We start from the raw sequence: 21234 nt of genomic DNA on the forward strand, positions 1-21234 counted from the left end.
TATACATTCATGCTAATATTACAAACTGTGTACATGTAATAAACTTTGGCTCCTTTACAATTTGTTTCTGTTTTGATAACAATTTCATTTCATAAATGGTTTGGAATGATTCTTGTCTTTTTGGGGTGTTCATTAACAAGATTAGTCTAGATTAGATAGAAAATCCAGAGACATCTTGAAGTGTCCATAACAGAAAGGAGTTAGTCAGACTCATCTGTGTCAGAAGCAAGAATAGCTTTCTTTTGATGTTCTAAATTTATAGTTGCATATATTTCTGTCTTAAACATTTTCTGATTCAATTATCAGTTAAATAATTTTTCCTGTTTCATAATGTATTATAATTATAGTAGAAAGGAGAATCTGTTTTAAAACTTTGTTCTTTAATATAAATAATATTTCCTTATTAGGCATTCAATATAAATGGTGTGTCATATATATTTGCATCTTTTTTAACTCTAATGTACCTATTTACATTTTAATTATATATAATTATTATTATAGAGACAATTAAAACATTAGAATAAAGTATAATAAGTTTCTAGTGAAATTTTCTTTTGTATTAGTACATGACATTCAGAAGTTCTATATAAGTAGTGTGTTTAGATTTAAGAACAGTTGCCAAATTATAATGGGTTCATCAAGTTACTTTAGTAAAAACATTTTTTCAAATAAAGTTCACAAAAATTGCATACATTATATTTAAAAATGTGCATTCTATATGTACACATTTATACTTATTAATATGGACAGCCTCATGGAGACAAGGGGGTGGATTAGGGATATGGTATATGGAACAATTGGAGGGTGGACAAGGGTGGGAATACAATCTGGAGTGTAAAAAATATAATGTCACCAAAACAAAAAAAAGTAAAAAAAAAAAACCATTCTGTTATTTTTTTCTTTTTTGGACATTCCCCCCTCCCCTAAGTGTGCCCTTGGATGGATTATTCTGCTTTGGGTACTTGATGAAATGACATGATTGTTTTCACCTAGTGGAATTCTACCACATGGTTTGAAACTACATTTTGCCAGAATGAATTCACCAATTTTAATTTTTTTTCTGAGAGCGCATTATCTTTGTTGATATTTTTATTGCATAAGAGTTTGAGAATTGAAGCGCAGCAATACACACAGTGGAAAGGCATGCATGAAACCCATTTTACATAATTATTTGAGAAATACAATGTATTTTGATCCCATTTACCACGTAACTTCCTCCCCAACTCCTCCAAGATCTATACCTATTTTATTACCTATCCCCTACTTGATGACATTCAAATTCTAAATCCATGTAGCCAAATATGTACTCCTGCTAACAAGGTTGTCTACCATAGCTTGGTTAGAACCACCTGAGACCGCTATACCCTTAAATAAAAGTGATTTTTCTCTCTCCTAGAACATGTCAATTACAAATAGTTCCTCAGTTAGGAGTGAATGCTCATTATGCCCTACTCTCTGGTACTATAATATTGACTACTGAAAGAAAAGATTGTTATAATTTCTTTATGGATTGCGATAGGACCTGTTAACTGAACTTAGACATAGATCACTTAACATGAGATACATTATTAATGATTATAATTGAATATTGTAGAAATAAGTTAACAATTCTTCTTTGCTGAATCTGCATGTAAAATATACAAAGAAACCGTTTTGTAATTTTAAGTGTCCCCATATGTTGATAACTTAGTTTGTAATTTTCTCAGTGCTACCATGATATCCTTATTCCTCAGTGTATATATAATGGGATTCAACAGTGGAATCAAAATGGTGTAGAAAAGAGACAGCAGCTTCCCCAAGGTTTCTGATCGATATGCTTTTGGTTGTGCATATGTGATAGTAGCTGTTCCATAAAATAAAACCACAACTATCAGATGAGACGAACAGGTGGAAAAGGCTTTAGACCTCCCTCCAGCTGTTGCCAGTTTTAGAACGTTGCAGATAATCTTGCCATAGGAGACAAGGATCAACAGAAATGGAACCATGATAAACACTACTGAAGCAATATAGATTGCTAAATTATTCACAAATGTGTCACCACAAGCAAGCTTGAGTAGTGGGGGGATGTCACAGAAAAAGTGATGAATTTTGTTAGATCCACAATAAGGCAAAGAGAAAATCTGGTAAGTTTGTCCAGTCACAACTGGAATAATACAGATCCAGCAAGCAGCCACAAGCTGCACACAAACCTTATTGTTCATGACCAGGGGATAATGCAACGGATTGCAAATGGCCACATAGCGGTCATAGGCCATGACTGTCAGGAGGAGGAACTCCATGCCTCCAAGCATGATGACAAAACAGAGTTGTACAGCACAGGACAACAAGGAAATAGTTCCTTTTTGGGTACATAGGTCCATGAGCATCCTCGGGATGGTGACTGTTACATAGCAGATTTCCACAAAAGAAAAGTTGCTAAGGAAAAAGTACATAGGGGTCTGCAGAGCAGGGTCAGTTCTTGTTATTAACATTATAATGCTATTGCTGATCAGAATAGACAAGTACATGAACAAAAATATCCCAAAAAGTATCCACTGGAGTTGAGGGACATCAGAAAACCCTAAAAGAACAAATTCTGTAATTGTAATATTTAAATTGTTTGTTTTAATTTCCTTTTTATTTGCCGATAAAACAAATTCCATACGTTTAGTGAATTTACTTCTTAAAGTTCACAAGCTTTTTTTGTTGGCCTGATGAGATGAGTGAATATGCTTATATGTTCTTTTAAACAGTCATTTACCATAATTTTGTCTTTTAACTCCAACATGAGATTGTTAACATTAAACATCTATTATGTGATTTAAATGAACCCAGGACATGAGATTTATTTTACTAGTTTCTGCTATATTTCAGCAAGGTCTTGAGATGTATACATTAATAATAAGAACACATTATAAGGAAAATATACATATTTATATTTTGCAGTTAAAATTGAAATTTTATTAAAAACTTTAAAAACTATTTTTTTGTGTTTCCATAGTACCTTTTCTTCATTTTTATCAGTCCAAAAGTTTTAAATGAGCAGATTTTATTTGAATTTTTCTTAATTATTTTTCAAAGAATTTTTAATTCATTTATTGCAATATCCACAGGATGAGATGCTGAGTGCCTAGAGAGATGTATCCACAATTAAATGCTTATTGCTTTCAGTCAGCAGCTTGCCCACTTGAATAACAACGCTCACATTTCCCAGAAATCCAAGTAAATACTGAGAGGATGTGGAAGCCCACCTATGATTCCATTAACCATAGACGGTGATAGGGTCTACAGCAAGCTGATATCTAGATTAGCCATTGCTGGGCTCTGGGTTTGATCCTCAGACCATGCACCAACAAGTTAAATAGAAGAGTGATTTGGAATTATTCCTGATATCAAGTTCTGGCCTCTACAAGTATGCACACTCATAGATAACAAAAAGAAACAAACAGAAACAAAACAAGAAACACATATTAAAAGTGAGAAACAAAAAGCTCTAACAGACCTTAAAGTAGATTATTTTTAACAAGAGGTAAGAGGCACATTATTACATTACACTGCATAATCCATCAGTTGTGGAAATTATGGTAAATGTGAATACAAGAAGGTTCTATAAAGTTTTCCTTTAAAACTATTTTCATGTTTCCCTTGTCATGTCAGATTTTTCTGATACATTATCCATTTACAGCATATGTGTGTTTGTCGATTTTCCCTTCATTTCTGTTTATGGTAAAACGGGAACTGCCTAACATACATGAATGTGAGCAGAACAATTAACAAAGTAAAATGCAGCACTAATCTTGATTAGAAGTTCTAGATGATTGGAAGATCCCAAGAATAGCTTGACAAATGTCACAATATGTTCAAAGTACTTGCTCTCTATCAGCACATGATAAGTATCTATGCCTTTGTCTCTTTAGTAGTACTCTAAACCTTCTACACTCACCCAGTGATGTCTTTAAATTACTGCACTGAGGTGGCTGAATTTATGATTCACCACTGCCTGCATTTTCAGAGGACATGTATGCCATTTTTATCACTCACGTGGTGTCTGACAAACTACTGTAGTGCTCAGTCCTGGGGTTCTGATATCCTCTTCCTGCTTCCATAGACACCAGCATGAATGTGGTAAGCAGACATGCATGCAGGGAAGTTATTCAAACAAAACATAAAAGAAACATAAAAATAGCACATCGATAAGTAAATATAATTATATGGTCTTCTGTTTTCAAATTCCACTTGTGTTTGCTTTCACTACATGTGAAATAAATGCTTTTATCAATGGCATCATTCCCACAATTTGATAAATAGCTAACTTCATTTAGTAAGGAAGACAAAGATAAGTAAGACCTACTTAGGGGACAGCTCATTTTTAGATGATAAACTTAGACATGACTGTGGAATTTTCAATACCTCTTGGAATTATTGTTCAGATCTTTTTGTGGTATAAGGAAAGGACCCAAGCTTACCTCTACACAGCCACAGGAAGTAGTCTAGGAAACCAAACAGCAATTTGATCTTTAGTGTTTTATATGCTTTTGTTTTCTTCAGGCAGCCACAGATTCTATTGTAATTATTTTGGTTTTAGAAATGAATTGCTACTAAATAGGGATGTGAAACCCCTGGGGTTCATTTCTCTTGTGCATCAACTAAATTTCAAGAGATTCTTTATAATGAGTTTCTGAGAAACTCAAATTAATCAATTTATTTTGTTCATCTAACTTCAAATTATCTGAGCACATTGATGTTATTTACTATAGGTTTTTACACTTTCATCTTTGGATCTAGTGATCATAATTAGTCTTTGTGCATTACACAACACTTTCTTTTGATGTATTATAACTATTTGTTTTAATTATACAAGCACATTTTAGTAATTTCTCAAATTTTCTCATCTTCTATTCATGTTATAAAACCTATTTAACAGCTAAGAGTGATGGCATATACCTTTAATCTCAGCATTTAGAAGGTTGGCATAGGTGGATCACTGCATTTGAGGCAGATCTGGTCTGTAAAGCAAGTTCTCAGGCAGTCAGGGCTGTTACACAGAAAATTCATGTGGGGAAAAAAAAAAGAACAAAACAAAACAAAACAAAATACAACAAAAACTAAAATAAAACTATTTGAGCATCATCTATTTCTGTACTGATATCTGTTCTCTATGTCTCCTGTTGATAATTTATTAGATTTTTTTAAATTTATATTTCAAATGTTATCTTCCTTCCCAGTTTCCTCACTGCAAACCCCTATCCCATCCCTATACACCCTGCTTTTATGAGGGCAATGCCCCACCCACCCACCCACTCCCACCTCAAGGTCCTAGAATTCCCCTACACTGGATAATTGAGCCTCCACAGGGCCAAGGGGCTTCCCTCCTAGTGATGCCATATAAGAGAGCCATCTGCTATATATGCAGCTAGAGCCATGGGTCCCTCGATGTGTATTCTTTGGTTGGTGGTTTAGTCCCTGGGAGCTCTGCGGGGGCAAGGGTCTGGTTGGTTGATATTGTTCTCCCTATGGGGTTGCAAACCCTTTCACCTCCTTCAATCTTTCCCCTAAATCCTCCATTGGAGTCCCTGTGCTCAGTTCGATGGTGGGCTGAAAGCATCCACATCTGTATTGGTCAGGCTCTGGTAGAGCCTCTTAGGAGACAGCTATATTAGGATCCTGTCAGTAAGCACTTCTTGGCATTAGCAATAGTGTCTGGGTAGGTGGATGCATATGGGATGGATCCCCAAGAGGGACAGTCTCTGGATGGCCTTTCCTTTAGTTTCTGCTCCAGTTTTTGTCTCTGTATTTCCTTTAGACTGGAGCAATTCTGGGTTTAAATTTTTGAGATGGGCCAGTCACCCCATTCCTCAAGCAGGGTTCATGCTTCACTTCTGAATATGGTCTCTACTGGTTCTCACTCTCCTTTGTTGTGTGTTTCAGCTAATGTCATCATCATTGGGTCATGGGAGCCTCTTGCTTTCCTGTCATCTGAGACTTTCTGGTAGCTACCCTCAGTTCCCCATCCTGCCTTGCTACATACACACCTCTGTTCAATTTCCTGACCCTCTGTACATCTCCCCTGTCTCCTCACACACCTGATCCTGCCCCCTGTTTTCATCCCCTTTCTCTCTTCCTCCCAAGTCTCTCCCACTCACTACCTCCTGTGATTATTTGTTCATGCTTCTGGGTAGGACTGAAGCATCCAGATTTTGGGCTTCCTTCTTCTTGAGCTTCATATGGTGTGTGATTAGTATCATTGGTGTTCTGAGCTTTTCCCCTAATATCCACTTATCAGTGACTACATGCCATGTGTGTCCTTTTGTGACTGGGTGACCTCACTCAGGATGATATTTTCTACTCCCATTCATTTGCCTGAGAATTACATGTAGTTATTGTTTTTCAATATCTGAGTAGTACTCCATTGTGTAAGTGTACCACATTTTCTGCATCTATTCTTTAGTTGGGGACATCGGGGTTGTTTCCAGCTTCTGGCTATTATAAATAAAATATATCATAAACTATATATAAATATATAGTTTATAACATATATAAACTATGTATTTTACATATAAGATATATAATATATACTATATCATAAAATATATGAGTGTATAATATATAAAATATTCCACAAATTTGAAAAGCTTCTGCAAAGCAAAGGACATTGTCATCAGGACCAAATGGCAGCCTACAGATTGGGAAAAGATCTTTACCAATCCTTTATCCAATAGAGGGCTAATATTCAGTATATACGAAGAACTCAGGAAGTTAGACTCCAGAGAACCAAATAACTTTATTAAAAAGTGGGATACAGAGCTAAACAAAGAAGTCTCAACTGAGGAATATCAAATGGCCTAGAGGCACTTAAAGTTATGTTCAAGATTCCTAGTCATTAGGGAAAAGCAAATCTAAACAATCCTGAGATTCCAGCTCACACCAATCAGAATGGCTATGTTCAAAAACTCTTGTGACAGCAGATGCTTGCGAGAATGTGGAGAAAGAGGAATGGAATCCCTTCATTGCTGGTGAGATTGCAAGCTGGTACAACCACTCTAGAAATCAGTCTGGATGTTCCTTTGAAAACTGGACATAGAACTACCTGAGGACCCAGCTATAACACTTCTAGGCATATACCTGAAAGATACTCTGACATATAACAAGGACACATCATCTACTATCTTGATTTTATGTTGTCTTTTCTATTTCTGTTTTAGTTGATATGATGAATTCAGTCTCTAATATTAAACAAATATACAATTGTGATAAACTCTATGTGTTCCAATGTATAATTTCACTTGTTTTGTTGTAATCAGTCTGGTTGTAAAAGTGTATATATATATTCATCTATCTCTCTATTTCTTTATTTTCCAATAAAGAACCAAAGACAGTCTAATTTAAAATTTTATACCAATATCCAGCTTGCAAATTATGGTGTGACTATGCATAGTGCAAAAGTGAGGAATGATGTATTTGAGTATGAATGACTCCAAAATGGCTGTGAAGTCCTACATCATCATGGAAGATGACATCATGGGACTTGTATCCACTAAAGTCAACATTCTATTTCCTTTATATTCCAGCAGTTTATGAGAAGGAGATTTTTCTGTACTCAAAGATATGATCAAAGAGATGATCATTTTATCACCAGTGGAAAGCAACTAACTACATAGTACAATATTCTTTCATATCTATTTTAAGTGAAAGATTTTATTTCAATTCTATGTTCTCTTTATGTTACTAATTCCACCATTAGTTAGAATTATTCTTTTCTAATATTTAACATTTTATTGTTTTAACACTAGAAAACATAATCTCCAGTTAAATGGTCAGTAACATTAGTAAGACCAAATATTTCTTCATCTCAAATATAGAAGGGGGTATTTTGGAATGTTCTCCTTATGAACTTTTCCAGAACATATCATAAAACAATAATACCTCATTTTTATCACAATTTCCATTCTATCTGGGTGAGTCATGATGTAACGGCTTTTCTTATTATTTATATCTTTTCTACTTATATATTATCTTTCTTTTATATAGTAATGTTTAAGAATGAATTCTAAAGACTTTGAAAAGTGTTGAGCTGTTCCATGAACGTGAAGGCCTGATTTCTTTCTTTTTTTTTTGGATATTTTATTTATTTACATTTCATATATTATCCCCTTTCCTGGTTTCCCTTCTGGAACACCCCTATACCATCCTCCCTCCCACGATCCCACCCACCCATTCCTGCCTCCCTGCCCTGGCATTCCGTTACACTGAGGCATTGAGCCTTTACAGTACCAAGGATTTCTCCTCCCATTGATGCCCAACAAGGCCATCCATCCTCTGCTACATATACTGCTGGAGCCATGGGTACCTCCAAGTGTGGTTGGTGGTTTAGTCCCTACATGTGTCCCTTGGTTGGTGGTTTAGTCCCTGGGATCTCTGGGGGTCTGGCTGGATGATATTATTGTTTTTCTTATGGGGTTTTAAAGTTCTGTGGCTCCTTCAGTCCTTTCTCTAACTCCTTCACTGGGGACCCTGTGCTCAGTGCAATGGTTGGCTATGAGCATTCACCTCTGTATTTGTCAGGCTCTGGTAAAGCCTCTCAAGAAGCAGCTATATCAGGCTTCTGTCAGTAAATGGAAGAACTGATTTCTTATCTTCAATACTTTTGTCTAAAAGCCATAATGGGCATGGCATGCTGCCTGTGACCCCAGTGCTAGGTAGAGAAAGTGCATTCTTAATGCAAGCAGAATAAACTAGCTCCAGGTATAGGGACAGATCTTGTGCCAGCAAATAATGAAGTGAGTGATGGAGGAAAACATCTCAATGTCAATATCTCTGTCCACAGACAAAGGCACATATGTACATTCACATACATTGATATCTGTGCTCATGTGCATGACAACATGTATATACATATGAATCATGCTCATATAAAAGCACAAAAGGTTTTAAAAGAGCCAATTTTTAGTGAAAATCTCAATGGTAATATTTTCTGAGATTCATAATGAAAAAGATATTTTTTATTGGATCACTGAAATTGACCCAAATAAAATTGTGATAACTTTATAATTTGATTCACAAATTCACCTTCAATACCTTTTAGTGCATATGCCTCGAATATAACTGTTTTTTATAAAGATTTATTTATTTATTTATTTATTTATTTATTTATTTATTTATTTATTATGAATACACTGTAGCTGTCTTCAGACACACCAGAAGAGGGCATCAGATCTCATTACAGCTGGTTGTGAGCCACCATGTGGTTGCTGGGATTTGAACTCAGGACCTCTGAAAGTGCAGTCAGTGCTCTTAACCACTGAGCCATCTCTCCAGCCCAAATATAACTGTTTTATAAGTCAGTTTTCTGAATATAGAATTTATATATAGAATTTTTAGAATATTTTGGACATATCTACCTCTATGTCCTCTACTCTCCACTTTTTACCTCACTTCTCATTGGTTGTCATGGTATATACCTCTCCATCTCTCTCTCCTTCCCCTTCTCCCTCCCTCCCTCCCTCCCTCTCTCTCTCTCTCTCTCTCTCTCTCTCTTTCTCTTTCCCTCTCTCTCTGTGTATGTGTTTGAAAAAGCTCAGCTGCAAAGAGGGAATGCATGTTATTCCTATTTGAATGAATTTTTCTGTAAAAGTTGAGACTTTTAAAGGCAAAATTAAATGAGAAAGGAGACAAAGAGACAGAGAATGAGAGAAAGAGAGATATCAGGTTATCTGTTGATGAGCATCTAGGCTAATTCTTTAACTTGGAAGTTATGAGTTGTTGGTGCTTGGGAACTTTTGTAGGCTTACTTAAAAAAATGGGTATATGCCCAAAAAGTATTCTTAAGAAGATTATGGTAGTTCTATTTTTAGATTTATGAAGATTTCCCATACTGTGATCTATAATTACAGTACATCTCACTCTCAATAGCTCTCCACTAATGTTCTTTAACTTCACATACACAGCTGAATCTATGGTTATGATTTTATCACTGTTATTTGTTTTTTCTTTTTTGTGATAGAAATTCAAACTAGGAGGAGGTCTAAGTTTATTATAGTTTTGATTTTGATTTTCATTAATGGCCAAGAATGTACACTTCCTTTTCATTTGATTATATTGTACATGATTTCTTCTATTAAGAAGAAGCTTTAAAAGTTCTCTCTCCCCACTGTAGGGCATTTCATCTGGGGCCTCTTCGTTTGCATCCTGGGAGTCTCTCACCTCTCAGGCCTCTGGTACATTCTGGAGAATCCCCCCACCACGTACCTCCCGAAGATGCCTGTTTCCATTCTTTCTCTTGGCCCTCAGGACTATGAAGTGCTCACAAAAAGGGGCCTATCATGATTGCTATCCAAAAGACTCAACAAGCAGCTGAAAGAGTCAGATGCAGATATTTACACCCAACCAATGGACAGAAGCTGCTGACTCCTGTGGTTGAATTAAGGAACAGCTGGGAGAAGCTGAAGAAAAGGGAGACCCTGTAGGAGGACCATGTGTCTCAATTAACCTGAACCCTCGAGATCTCTCTGACACTGGACTACCAACCAGACAGCATACACCAGCTGATATGAGGCCACCAACACATATACATCAGAGGACTGCCGGGTCTGGGTTCAGCCAGAGAAGATGCACCTAACCCTCAAGAGTCTGGATGCCCCAGAGAGTGGGGAGGTCTGGAGGGTGGGGGGAGGGGGGGGTGGAAACATCCTTGTGGAGACAGGGGTGTGGTGAGGAGGAGGTATATGATGTGGAGCAGTCAGGGTGGACTGGGAGGGGGATAAAATCTAAAATGTAAAAAAGGATTAAATAAAATTACACACACACACACACAAGCTTTATTATAGTATGCAAAAACATTCACCAGTGTGTAGCCTAAATGAATATTGATTTACATGAATTCTCAAAGCAAAGGTAACTAGCTTTTAGGATAGTTATTTTATAGATTTGTATTGTATTTTTCTTTTAATATATTTGTGGGTATTCTTTGAAAGTTTCATGCACGTATAGCATGTTTGTTTGTTTTTTTATCACACTCAAAGCTCACTCCAATCCTCCAGTTCTTAAGCATTGCACCGCTCCATTCTAACCAACTTCATCTCACATTTTTTAAAATTTATTTTACCTACTGAGCCAACCTAATTCTGTGGTTTGAACACATCCACTGAGGTATGGTTAATCTATCAGTGAACTTGTCCCCACAGAAAATTATTATCCCTGCTGCAGCAGTCATAGACTACTAATATTCACTCTTTACTTGGAGTGGGGCCTTTTGATCCTTCCCCAAACCAATACTAGAACTATACAACCTCGAGCTAGTGCAAACAGCATAGCTGGTGTGAACTGCTATATGCAACAGATATGCATCTCATTAAAACAGCATTTCAATACCTCTCTTGCCCATCGTCTGGCGTTAACATTTTTTTTTTTTACATTTTTAAATCCAGTTTTTCAAGATGTTCTTTGAATGTTGTGATGAAAGAGGTTGATATAGATGGCTCACCTGTAATTGAGCATTTAGTCACTGGGTCTTTGCACCTTTAACCTCTGATAAGCATCTGCATTAATCATTACAAACTATAAAAGATGCTTTGCTCTAAGCTAGTTTGGAAACAGCAGAGTCATAACATATAAAGGCAGTTAAACTAGCTGATCACTTAAAACATCAACATCAAGAAGATGATACATATCCAGTGCCTATGACTTCTCTAACCATGGGGTTTTGACCAGGTTTATAGTAACAGACAAGAATTCCCTCCTCTGGAGCAGTTCTGACATCAAATTATAAGTCAGTTATTATCCTCATGGAAGACATGCAGCTATTGTACATTGGGCATCCGTTACCTGGCAAGTTAATGCTATAGCATACATAGTCTAGTATTGGAGAAACGACTTCTTATAATATAAGCAAAATTTCAGTGTCTGAAAAGCCCTTTACAAAAATTAATTCTTCTTTTCTGTAAAGCTAAACCTTCAGCTCTGGAATGGTGTCACTGTACCCAGATGAGTTTTTCTTTGCTTACCAATCTTTGTAGGTCACATATGTTTGTGATAAATTTTCTTTGTTTTCTTTAATTAAGTTCTCTATATTTCAAATTAATTTTTATTAATTATAAAATTATAAAATATAAAGGTGCTGATATGTTTGATCCATAAACTCTTAGTCTATATTGAGTATAGAGTGGTTTTTCAGAATTTGCTTTGTCCTGAGAGACTAAATTTTAAAGTTAGATTTGACTTTATTTATAATGCAGAGTGATTGTTTACCTGGATGTTCCTTTAAATGATACCACCTGTCTGGACCCACACTCAGAATAAATTCTTTAATGATTGGTCCTTGGGCCTAGAAAGGGTACCATTCAATACATTTATTGGCAAGAATTGGGATTATATGGGTCCATTGGTTTGCTAAAATTCTATCAGTAAAATAAGACCCTATAATGCTGTTCTAAGATTTATAAGATATTCTAGACCAAGAAAGGGGTATAACTTCTCAGTGGCACCACATTTTTAAATGAGAAGAAAAATGCTTTCATAATATGCAAATGTGTCTCTATAGTAAACTATCAACAGAATAGACATATTACAGAATATAAGATATCTTTGTTTGCCATATGTCTAGAATAGGATTAATATTTAGAATATATATATATTCAAACAGTTAATGATAAAGTTATTAATTATTTAAAATTATGTGAAATACAAATTTCCAAACAATGATAAAAGAAATTACAAATAATGAAATGCTGATGTCAATGCTGATGTCTAGTACTCACAGAATAATTTAATCAACCACAATTGTGAAAAAGAAACATAGGTTAAAAACTATACTGAGATTTTAACTTGCTACAGTGTGAATGCTAGTTATTTAAGAAAATAAATAACACATAGAGTGGTAGCTTAGCAATTAAAAATAAGTTCCAAAAGTTCCAAGAAATGTCCAAAAGTATCTAACAACATTTCTGACTTCCTGTGGCATTTGACATTATGTGATGCACATAAACTCAAAAAATTACATGCAAATAGATATAAAGAAAACATGTAAATAAAGGAAAGAAATACACAACACTGGTGAGAGCAAAGAGACAGTGAGAGTGAGAGACAGAGACAGAATGGGACAGAGAGACACACACAGAGAGAAAGAGAGACACACAGAAAGAACCATTGAATAATTTTGTGAAATGCAAACTAGTCTAGCCTCTATGAAAATGAGCATTAAACTGTATCCATACTGAAAATAGATCAGCCATATGATCAAACTATACACTTCAGCACAGTGTTTAAATGCTCATGTGTCAAAACATCACTGAGGTATTATCACATCAGCATTCACTGCTGCACTCTTCATAATAGGTAAGTTTGGGAACCTATCACCTGAAATATATAGCATATGTACACAATGGATGTGTTTTCAGTGTTTACAAATATGAAGAAAAATAAAGTATGTCCTTTGTAGAAAAATTTATACAACTGAAAATTATAACTTGATTAATGATTTCTCTGAAATGTATAACTTAATTTCTGTCATTCATTAAAGATTACTTCTTTCTTGTTTTCTGTCATTTGTGTATTCTATATTTTATGGGTATTTGTTTATCGATATATGTTTCAACTCAACTCATATATATATATATATATATATATATATTTAACATAAATGTGTGTGTGAGAGAGAGAAACAAAGAGAAAGATATATATAGAGAGAGACAGAGAGACACAGACAGAGAGATGGAAAAAAAGGCATTAGGAATAAGTATATTAAAATATTTAAATTACTACCAAAGAAAATAAAACATGCCATTGTGTATATGTAGGGTGAGAAATAAACAATACATTCCAAATAAAGTTGGACATGACATTTATGAATGAAATTCTATAATACCTATAATACTTTATGATATAGATATAAAATTAATGAATATATTATGGGCCTCCCAGGATTTGAAAGTAAGTTCATAGAAGATTATAGAGTTGTGTGAATGCATTAAAATAACAGTAACACATGATAAGTTTAATGTTGTTTTCAATTTCATTGTTTATAGTCTCTCTGTTTACCAAAAATCTGTAAGAACATAGAAAGTTTTATAACTTCTTCAATGAACTTAATCCATGTTTCAAGAAATATTTGATATGTCATTATAATATGTCAGATATGTCACAAGACAAAATAATAACAGCAAATATCAATGTGAAGATGAAGGAGATAATTAAAGTAAGTAATTTCAAGTTATAAATATGTCACATGAAAAGAGAGTGATTCAGCTTACTTTTTAATGCAGATACATGGCTGCATAAACTATTCATCATAAGTGAGAATTGAACTCATAGCAGCTCTTCAGTTCACTGGACCTGAATGAAACTTGCTCTGTCAAGAATAAGTTATGAGTATGAGAAGGAAACCTATTCTGCTGTCAGCAATAATATCAACTAAAAAATTCAGCTAGAGAAGGAGTCAATGCCTTCAATAGAGTAACCCATAATACATTTAAATTTGTCACACAGAGGACCTCATTAAAGCTTCATGGGTCATGAAACAAAACAGAACTACATGTAGGAAAAGATTTGGATGGAGCAATTGTGTTTTGACAGGCATAGGGAATGTGTTACACACATGAATAAAAAAAGTCAAAGAACAAATTGATTCGATAAATGTTTCATTAGCATACAACATCAGCAATATATCCATTCAGCTAGTGTGTTTCTAAACAAAGCAATGTTACACTAGCTTTCAAAATAACAAAGACAGTTCCTAGCAGGGGGGTGATTAGCATCTCAAAGTAAAAAGAACATATAAGAAAAGTATCTGTGAGTGAGACCTGGGTTTGTAATTCTGTCACTTGAGTAGAAAACCATGACACTATGTTCTAAGCAACAATCTTCTCAGAGCTGCAATCACCTCTTTGTTCCTAAGGCAGTATATCATGGGATTGAACATGGGGGTGACGATGGTGTAGAAAATAGAAAGGAATTTGTCACTTACTGCAGAATGAGTTGATTTTGGCATTAAGTAGGTAATAGATGCAGAGGCAAAAAACAAAACCACAACAACTAGGTGGGAAGAACATGTGGAGAAGGCTTTTGCTCGTCCTTCAGCAGTTGGCAGTCTTAGAATGGTGGTAATAATTTTGCTGTAAGATGTTAGTATTAATATAAAAGGAATTGCAGCAAGCAAAATAGCCACTACATAGACGTACATCTCATTAACAGAAGTGTCTCCACAGGCCAGTTTAAGTACAGGGGGTATGTCACAGAAGAAGTGTTCTATTTGGTTAGAGTTACAGAAATGTAGAGAGAATATTTGACAGGTTTGCCCAATCTGGAATGGCATGCCACCGAGCCAGGACCCTGCTGCCAGCTGCCTGCATTTTCTTGGGTTCATGACCAGAGGATAGTGCAGAGGATTACAGATGGCCACATAGCGGTCATAGGACATCACAGCCAGGAGAATACTTTCAGTGGCTGCCAGCATTAGGAAAAAGCACATTTGTGTAGCACAGGCCAGAAGAGAAATATTTCTGTCTTGGGTCCAAATGTTGTACAGAATCCTAGGAAGAATGACTGATACATAACAGATTTCCAGAAAAGAAAAGTTGAGCAGGAAAAAATACATGGGTTTCTGTAGTGCAGGATCAAGCCTAGTTATCACAATTATGAAGCTATTTGCAATTAATACAATCAAGTACATTATGGAGAACACACCAAATAGAAAACTCTGAAGGTTGGGAAGATCAGAAAATCCAAGCAGAAGAAACTGTGTCACTGTGGAAGCATTGTCCTCTTCCCTGACGTCTGTGTGTTTCATCTGTGGAGATGATTCAATCAAAGTATACTTTCTTATCCTCAGCCTTGATATACTATTTAGAAACTGACATGATAATATTTCTGTCTTTCTTCATTCTGATTAAAATTTATACCTGTGTGTGTGTGTTTGTGTGTGTGTGTGTAACTAACGAACTCAGAATTTGTCCTATCATGTATATTTTGTCATTGAATATATATCTAAAGTAAATGCATCTGTCTTTTCTCCACCTTTACCTGATGTAATTTATATTCTTTTTAAATGGCACATGCTACTTTAAATGATTATCTAAATATCTAAAGTGAAAAATTCTGAATCAATGATTCAATTTTCAGTTGGTTCTTTAATTTCTTCCAAAATTCTTTCCTAAGATTATCACAAAGCAATTCATTGTTATTAAATATTTTTTATTAAAAATTAACTTAAGAAAATATATTCAGTATATTTTTTAGTGTCTTAATGTGATTTTTTAAATCCCCTTTATTCTAGTTTTCTTTATGTGCAATATCATTAATGATTAACTCAGCACCAAATTTTATGAAATACAATTTTACAGTTAAAACTTTTGGAAGTTCAATGTAAAGTCTATGTAATCAAAATTAATATTTTTCACACCTATGGATGTTTTGGTTTAAAACTGTATGTAAATAAAAAGATACAGTAATTGAGGATTTTTACAAATAGCACTTACTCTGCAGTTTTATTTGCTTGTGGTACAACAGTCTAAACCCTAGCTTTATAGTTGCTAGTCCAGCACTACTTCCTCAGCTCCTGTAGGCATTTTGTACACAAATTGTTTAAAAAGAATCTTCCAAATCATCTAACAATAATCTCTCTCTCTCTCTCTCTCTCTCTCTCTCTCTCTCTCTCTCTCTCTCTCTCTCTGCCCCCCATGTATGTGTGTTCATGTGTATGTGTGTGCATGTGTGTATGTCAGTCACTTGAAAACGTCTTGATCCCCATTCTAATACTGAGAAATTAATTCAGTAGAAATTTCAAGTAAATACAGACATTAGAAATTACAAAGAACTACAGTCATTTAGTTTTATTCAAATACTTTTATGAGTTTTAATTGTTATCATCTTCAAGACAATAAATTTTGTTTTATATATAGTATAGTTAATTAAATCCTTTGATAAACATATATGTTATTATGCATATACATATATACATACACATAAACCATGCACACATACACACACACACACACACACACACACATGTTTCCAATAACTTAGAAGAGTTTCGTATGGCAAAATTGTGTTGAACTAAATGAAGATATGCTAATATTTCTGTAACATTTTAGAATCATTTATGATAGATACTAAGACTGCCTTCAGGAGCTATTTAGATAATAGTGTCAGGCTTATGTCAACAATCTTCATTCGAACATTTCATTCTCTATTGTAGACAGGTATATATGCATATATATATATATATATATATATATATATATATATATTTGATGCTATATCATTGAACCACTTAAACATACATTTGATAAAATAATGACTTGATAAAACTTTGGCACATACAATGATGATGTTGGTGAGCATGATTCTCATACATTAGTCTTTCATAATAAAATAGTTTGTAAATATTGTTTTCTCTGAACATTATAATACAAAAGTAGTGAAATCCAATGTGAAATCTTGTTTCATACTTAACAAAAAATAAATAATTTTAAGAAGTGTAATTACTTTATGTAATTTTGTCTTTTGACTATATTAAAATATGAAAATTCAGGCACACAATTTTGCTATCAATCAAATTAGTCTATTCTCTTTGTAATAAGGTCAATTATAATTCTTACCTTGATTTATTTACATACAACACTAAAATGATAAAGAAGTTTATTTTTCTAAGCTTAAGTGTCTTCATTTATTTCAAATAGAGACCAGACTTCTTCCAAATATATTCTACTGTCATAACACACTATTCCACTTAACAAAGCATGTTCTCTACCTTGGGGACAACTCCTTTCCCATGTTAATTTCTAATTGTAGAGAACCCTGTTTTCCTGTAAGTCATGAATTTAATATACCATGAACCTCAAAATAAATAAAAATAGAAATAATACTCCTTATGCATATTGTCAGTATTAAGTTTTGTTATTATTGAAAATTATTTTAATAGAAAATATCAGAAATTGGTCACTACACATTCTATTCAAGACTGAAACTAAGGCTTCCTGGTTGGAAAGGAACACTCAGTCACTGAATCACTTTTTCAGAGCTATTATTTATTGAGGTAAGGGAACACTGGATGAGGCAGGTTTACAGTGAAAAACCTGTATATGTCTTCATAGTGCTGAAATCAGTGTTTATGAAACTTCCCTAGATGTAACTGCACTTAATATAGGGTAAGACACTTTAACATATCTAAAATTGTATACTGTTTTGTAGTACATAAAAATTTACTTTCTATCATCACAAATCCAAAGACATTTTGACATCTTCAACATGAGTCTTCTATTCAAAAATATATTGTTGAGTATGGGCACATTTCATCTCAATTGACATAAACTATAAAGACAGCTGTTCATGCTCCTAAATGAACTATTTGAACTAGCAAATTAATGTATATTTCCAAGTATCAATAACTCATCAGAAACTATTCATAAATCTACAGCAACTGGGAATACAGAATTTAAAATTTATTTTCTAGTTAGACCCCATTTGTTGAGCTAGGATTCTCAAATTTTAACAATAAATGCATTCAGGAGTCATAATCCAGAAGTCTGCCTAGTCACTGAAGGAGTTCACCATCAATGACTGCCTCAGATTGACCCCCAATTCATAAGGGCAATTTGGTAAAATCCCCAACAATCCATAAAAACACATAATTGCATTATAAATTAAAGAAAAGATTAGATTACTGTGAGAATTTCTAATTAATTTACATAAACATTAAGATTTTGATTAGAGAAATAATGGTTAAGAAACATACATTATCCAAATCAAAACAACTCTGAGATTTCACTTCACACCAGTCAGAATGTCTAAGATTAAAAACTCAGGTGATAGTAGATGCTGGCAAGGATGTGGCTAAAGTGGAACACTCCTCCATTGTTGGTGGGATTGCAAGATGGTGAAACCACTTTGGAAACCAGTCTGGTGGTTCCTCAGAAAATTGGACATAGCATTACCTGAGGACCCAGCTATACCACTCCTGAGCATATACCCAGAATTTGTTCTAACATATAACAAGGACATATACTCAACTATGTTCATAGCAGCCTTATTATCTAATAGCCAGAAGCTGGAAAGAACCCAGATGTCCTTCAACTGAGAAATGGAAACAAAAAATGTGGTACATTTACACAATGGAGTATTACTGAGCTATTAAAAACAATGAATTCGAGAAATTCTTAGGTAAATGAATGGAACTAGAAAATATTATCTGAGCGAGGTAACCCAATCTCAAAAGAACACACATGGTATTCACTCACTGATTATTGGATGTTAGCCCAGAAGCTTGAAATACCCAAGATTCAACTCACAGACCACATGAAGCTCGTGAAGAAGGAAGACCAAAGTGTGGGTGCTTTGGTCTTTCTTAGAAGGAGTAACAAAATATTCAAGGGAGCAAATATGGAGACAAAGTGTGGGACAGAAACTGAAGGAGGAGCCGTCTGGAGACCATTCCACCTGGGTATCCATTCCATGTACAGTCACCAAAGGTAGACGCTGATGTGAATGTCAGGAAGTGCATACTGACAGGAACCTGATATTACTGTCTCCTTAGAGGTCTGCCAAAGCCTGACATGTACAGAGGCGGATGCTCACAACTAACCATTGAACTGATTATGGGTTTCCCAATGGAGGAGTAAGAGAGAAGACTGAAGGAGTTGAAGGAGTTTGTGGCCCCTGGGGAGAGTAATAATACCAACCAACCAGAGCTCCTAGGGTCTAAACCACCAGCCTGGGAGCACATACGAAGGGACACATGGCCCCAGCTTTATATGAAGGGGAGGATGACATTGTCGAGGCATAGGCGGGAGAGGAGGTGCTTGATCTCTTGAAGTCTGGATGCCCCAGTGTGGGGGAATTTGAGGGTGGGGAGGTGGGAGTGGAGGGGCAGGTAGGGGCACATCCGCAGAGAAGCAGGAGGAGGGGCGATGGGATAGGGGGTTCCTGGGCGGGGCGTAGGGAATGGGGTAAGGGGATAACATCTGAAATGTAAATAAAACATCCAAAAAAAAAAAAAAACCCAAGGAAACATGCATTGTCCTCTTGTCTACATGCTGACATCCTTCCAAAGAATGGAACATTGTATAATAATTTATTTTGAATGATACAATATGTACTAATGTGGCTAAATCCTATATATTAACATATTTGTATAACTGCAAGTCACTTTGTTTTTCCTTACATTTAGTTCATTACCTAATTATATTATGGCTTTTTGTCATGTCATTCACACATTTACTCTACTGTTGTTTCATTGAGTTAAATGTTCAAAAGAGATCATGCTTATAAATATTTATTTCAACATTGTTATTTAACTATTAGCTGTTAGGAATATCCACCTGTATGAATGTGTACAACATATATTTTGATACAAAATATATTTGGATATGTTGGATATATTTTAAATTCTGTATTCCCAGTTGCTGTAGATTTATGAATAGCTTTTGATGAGTTATTGTTACTTGAAAATATACATTAATTTGCTAGTTCAAATAGTTCATACAGGAGCATATAAAGTTGATTAAAAAAACTTTTAACAAAATTTCCATCCTTTTGCTTTTAACTTTTAAAATTTACCGAATACCTATAATTATTATGCTCTTGGAAAACTCAAAACCTTCTACAAAATACATATATTCATATGTACATGCACAAATATGTAGGAAAAAGAAAGAAGATAATAATAATAGGTTTAAAAAATGAAACTTCCTGTTTAGCTCCAAATTGTACTGAAGTATGCAGCAAGTAAGCTATATGGACTACCTAGATTAATTATATATATGTATAATAAAAATTAGTGAAAAATAGTAATGAATTTTAAAGAGAATGGGGATGTTAGTGGAAGGAAAAGGAAAATTAAATGTAATTTGTTGTCATCTTAAAAATAAAAAATAAATTCACATGAACATTTTAGGAAGAAGAAGGAAAAAGATCAGCAGGAGGAGGAGTAAAAGAAGAAGAAAAGACAGTATGTTTGTTTCTAAAGGCATTTGTGACTTCATGTATCTGTTCATGTGTCTTCTGCAGGGACTCTGTGAATATTGGAATATACAAATACATATCTATCTTTGTACCTCACTCTGTGTATCTTCATATCTGTTCTATGATATTTAAATGACTTTTTGAAAATTAAAAACAATACTAAGAACTAAAACACTTCATTCCTCTTCTGTAGTAACAAAAGTGATCTAATAAAATATAAGTCTGAGAGTATTAGAATTAAAGCTCAATGGAACAGAAACCATTAGGGTCAAGGCTACTATGCTATAATGTCATTGATTTAATTGT

General features: G+C 34.5%; 2 protein-coding genes across 2 annotated transcripts; both read right to left on the reverse strand.

The window, feature by feature from the left end:
• Nucleotides 1–1661: 1661 nt before the first annotated feature.
• On the reverse strand, nucleotides 1662–2642 carry LOC114634554 (olfactory receptor 10AG1-like). Its single transcript, XM_028783138.1, has one exon. The coding sequence runs from the start codon at nucleotides 2640–2642 to the stop codon at nucleotides 1662–1664; it is 981 nt and encodes a 326-aa protein (XP_028638971.1).
• Nucleotides 2643–14812: 12170 nt separating this feature from the next.
• Nucleotides 14813–15757, reverse strand: LOC114634553 (olfactory receptor 10AG1-like). Its single transcript, XM_028783137.1, has one exon. It carries the CDS (start codon nucleotides 15755–15757, stop codon nucleotides 14813–14815), a length of 945 nt encoding a protein of 314 aa, XP_028638970.1.
• Between the last annotated feature and the right edge of the window lie 5477 nt (nucleotides 15758–21234).

Source organism: Grammomys surdaster, unplaced genomic scaffold (assembly GCF_004785775.1).
Source record: "Grammomys surdaster isolate TR1022 unplaced genomic scaffold, NIH_TR_1.0 980, whole genome shotgun sequence".
NCBI classification, from domain to species: Eukaryota; Metazoa; Chordata; class Mammalia; order Rodentia; family Muridae; genus Grammomys; species Grammomys surdaster.

Excerpts from the sequence above, each read along its gene's own strand:
- LOC114634554 (XM_028783138.1), bottom strand. The coding sequence starts at position 2,642 with ATGGAATTTGTTTTATCGGCAAATAAAAAGGAAATTAAAACAAACAAT.
- LOC114634553 (XM_028783137.1), bottom strand. The coding sequence starts at position 15,757 with ATGAAACACACAGACGTCAGGGAAGAGGACAATGCTTCCACAGTGACA.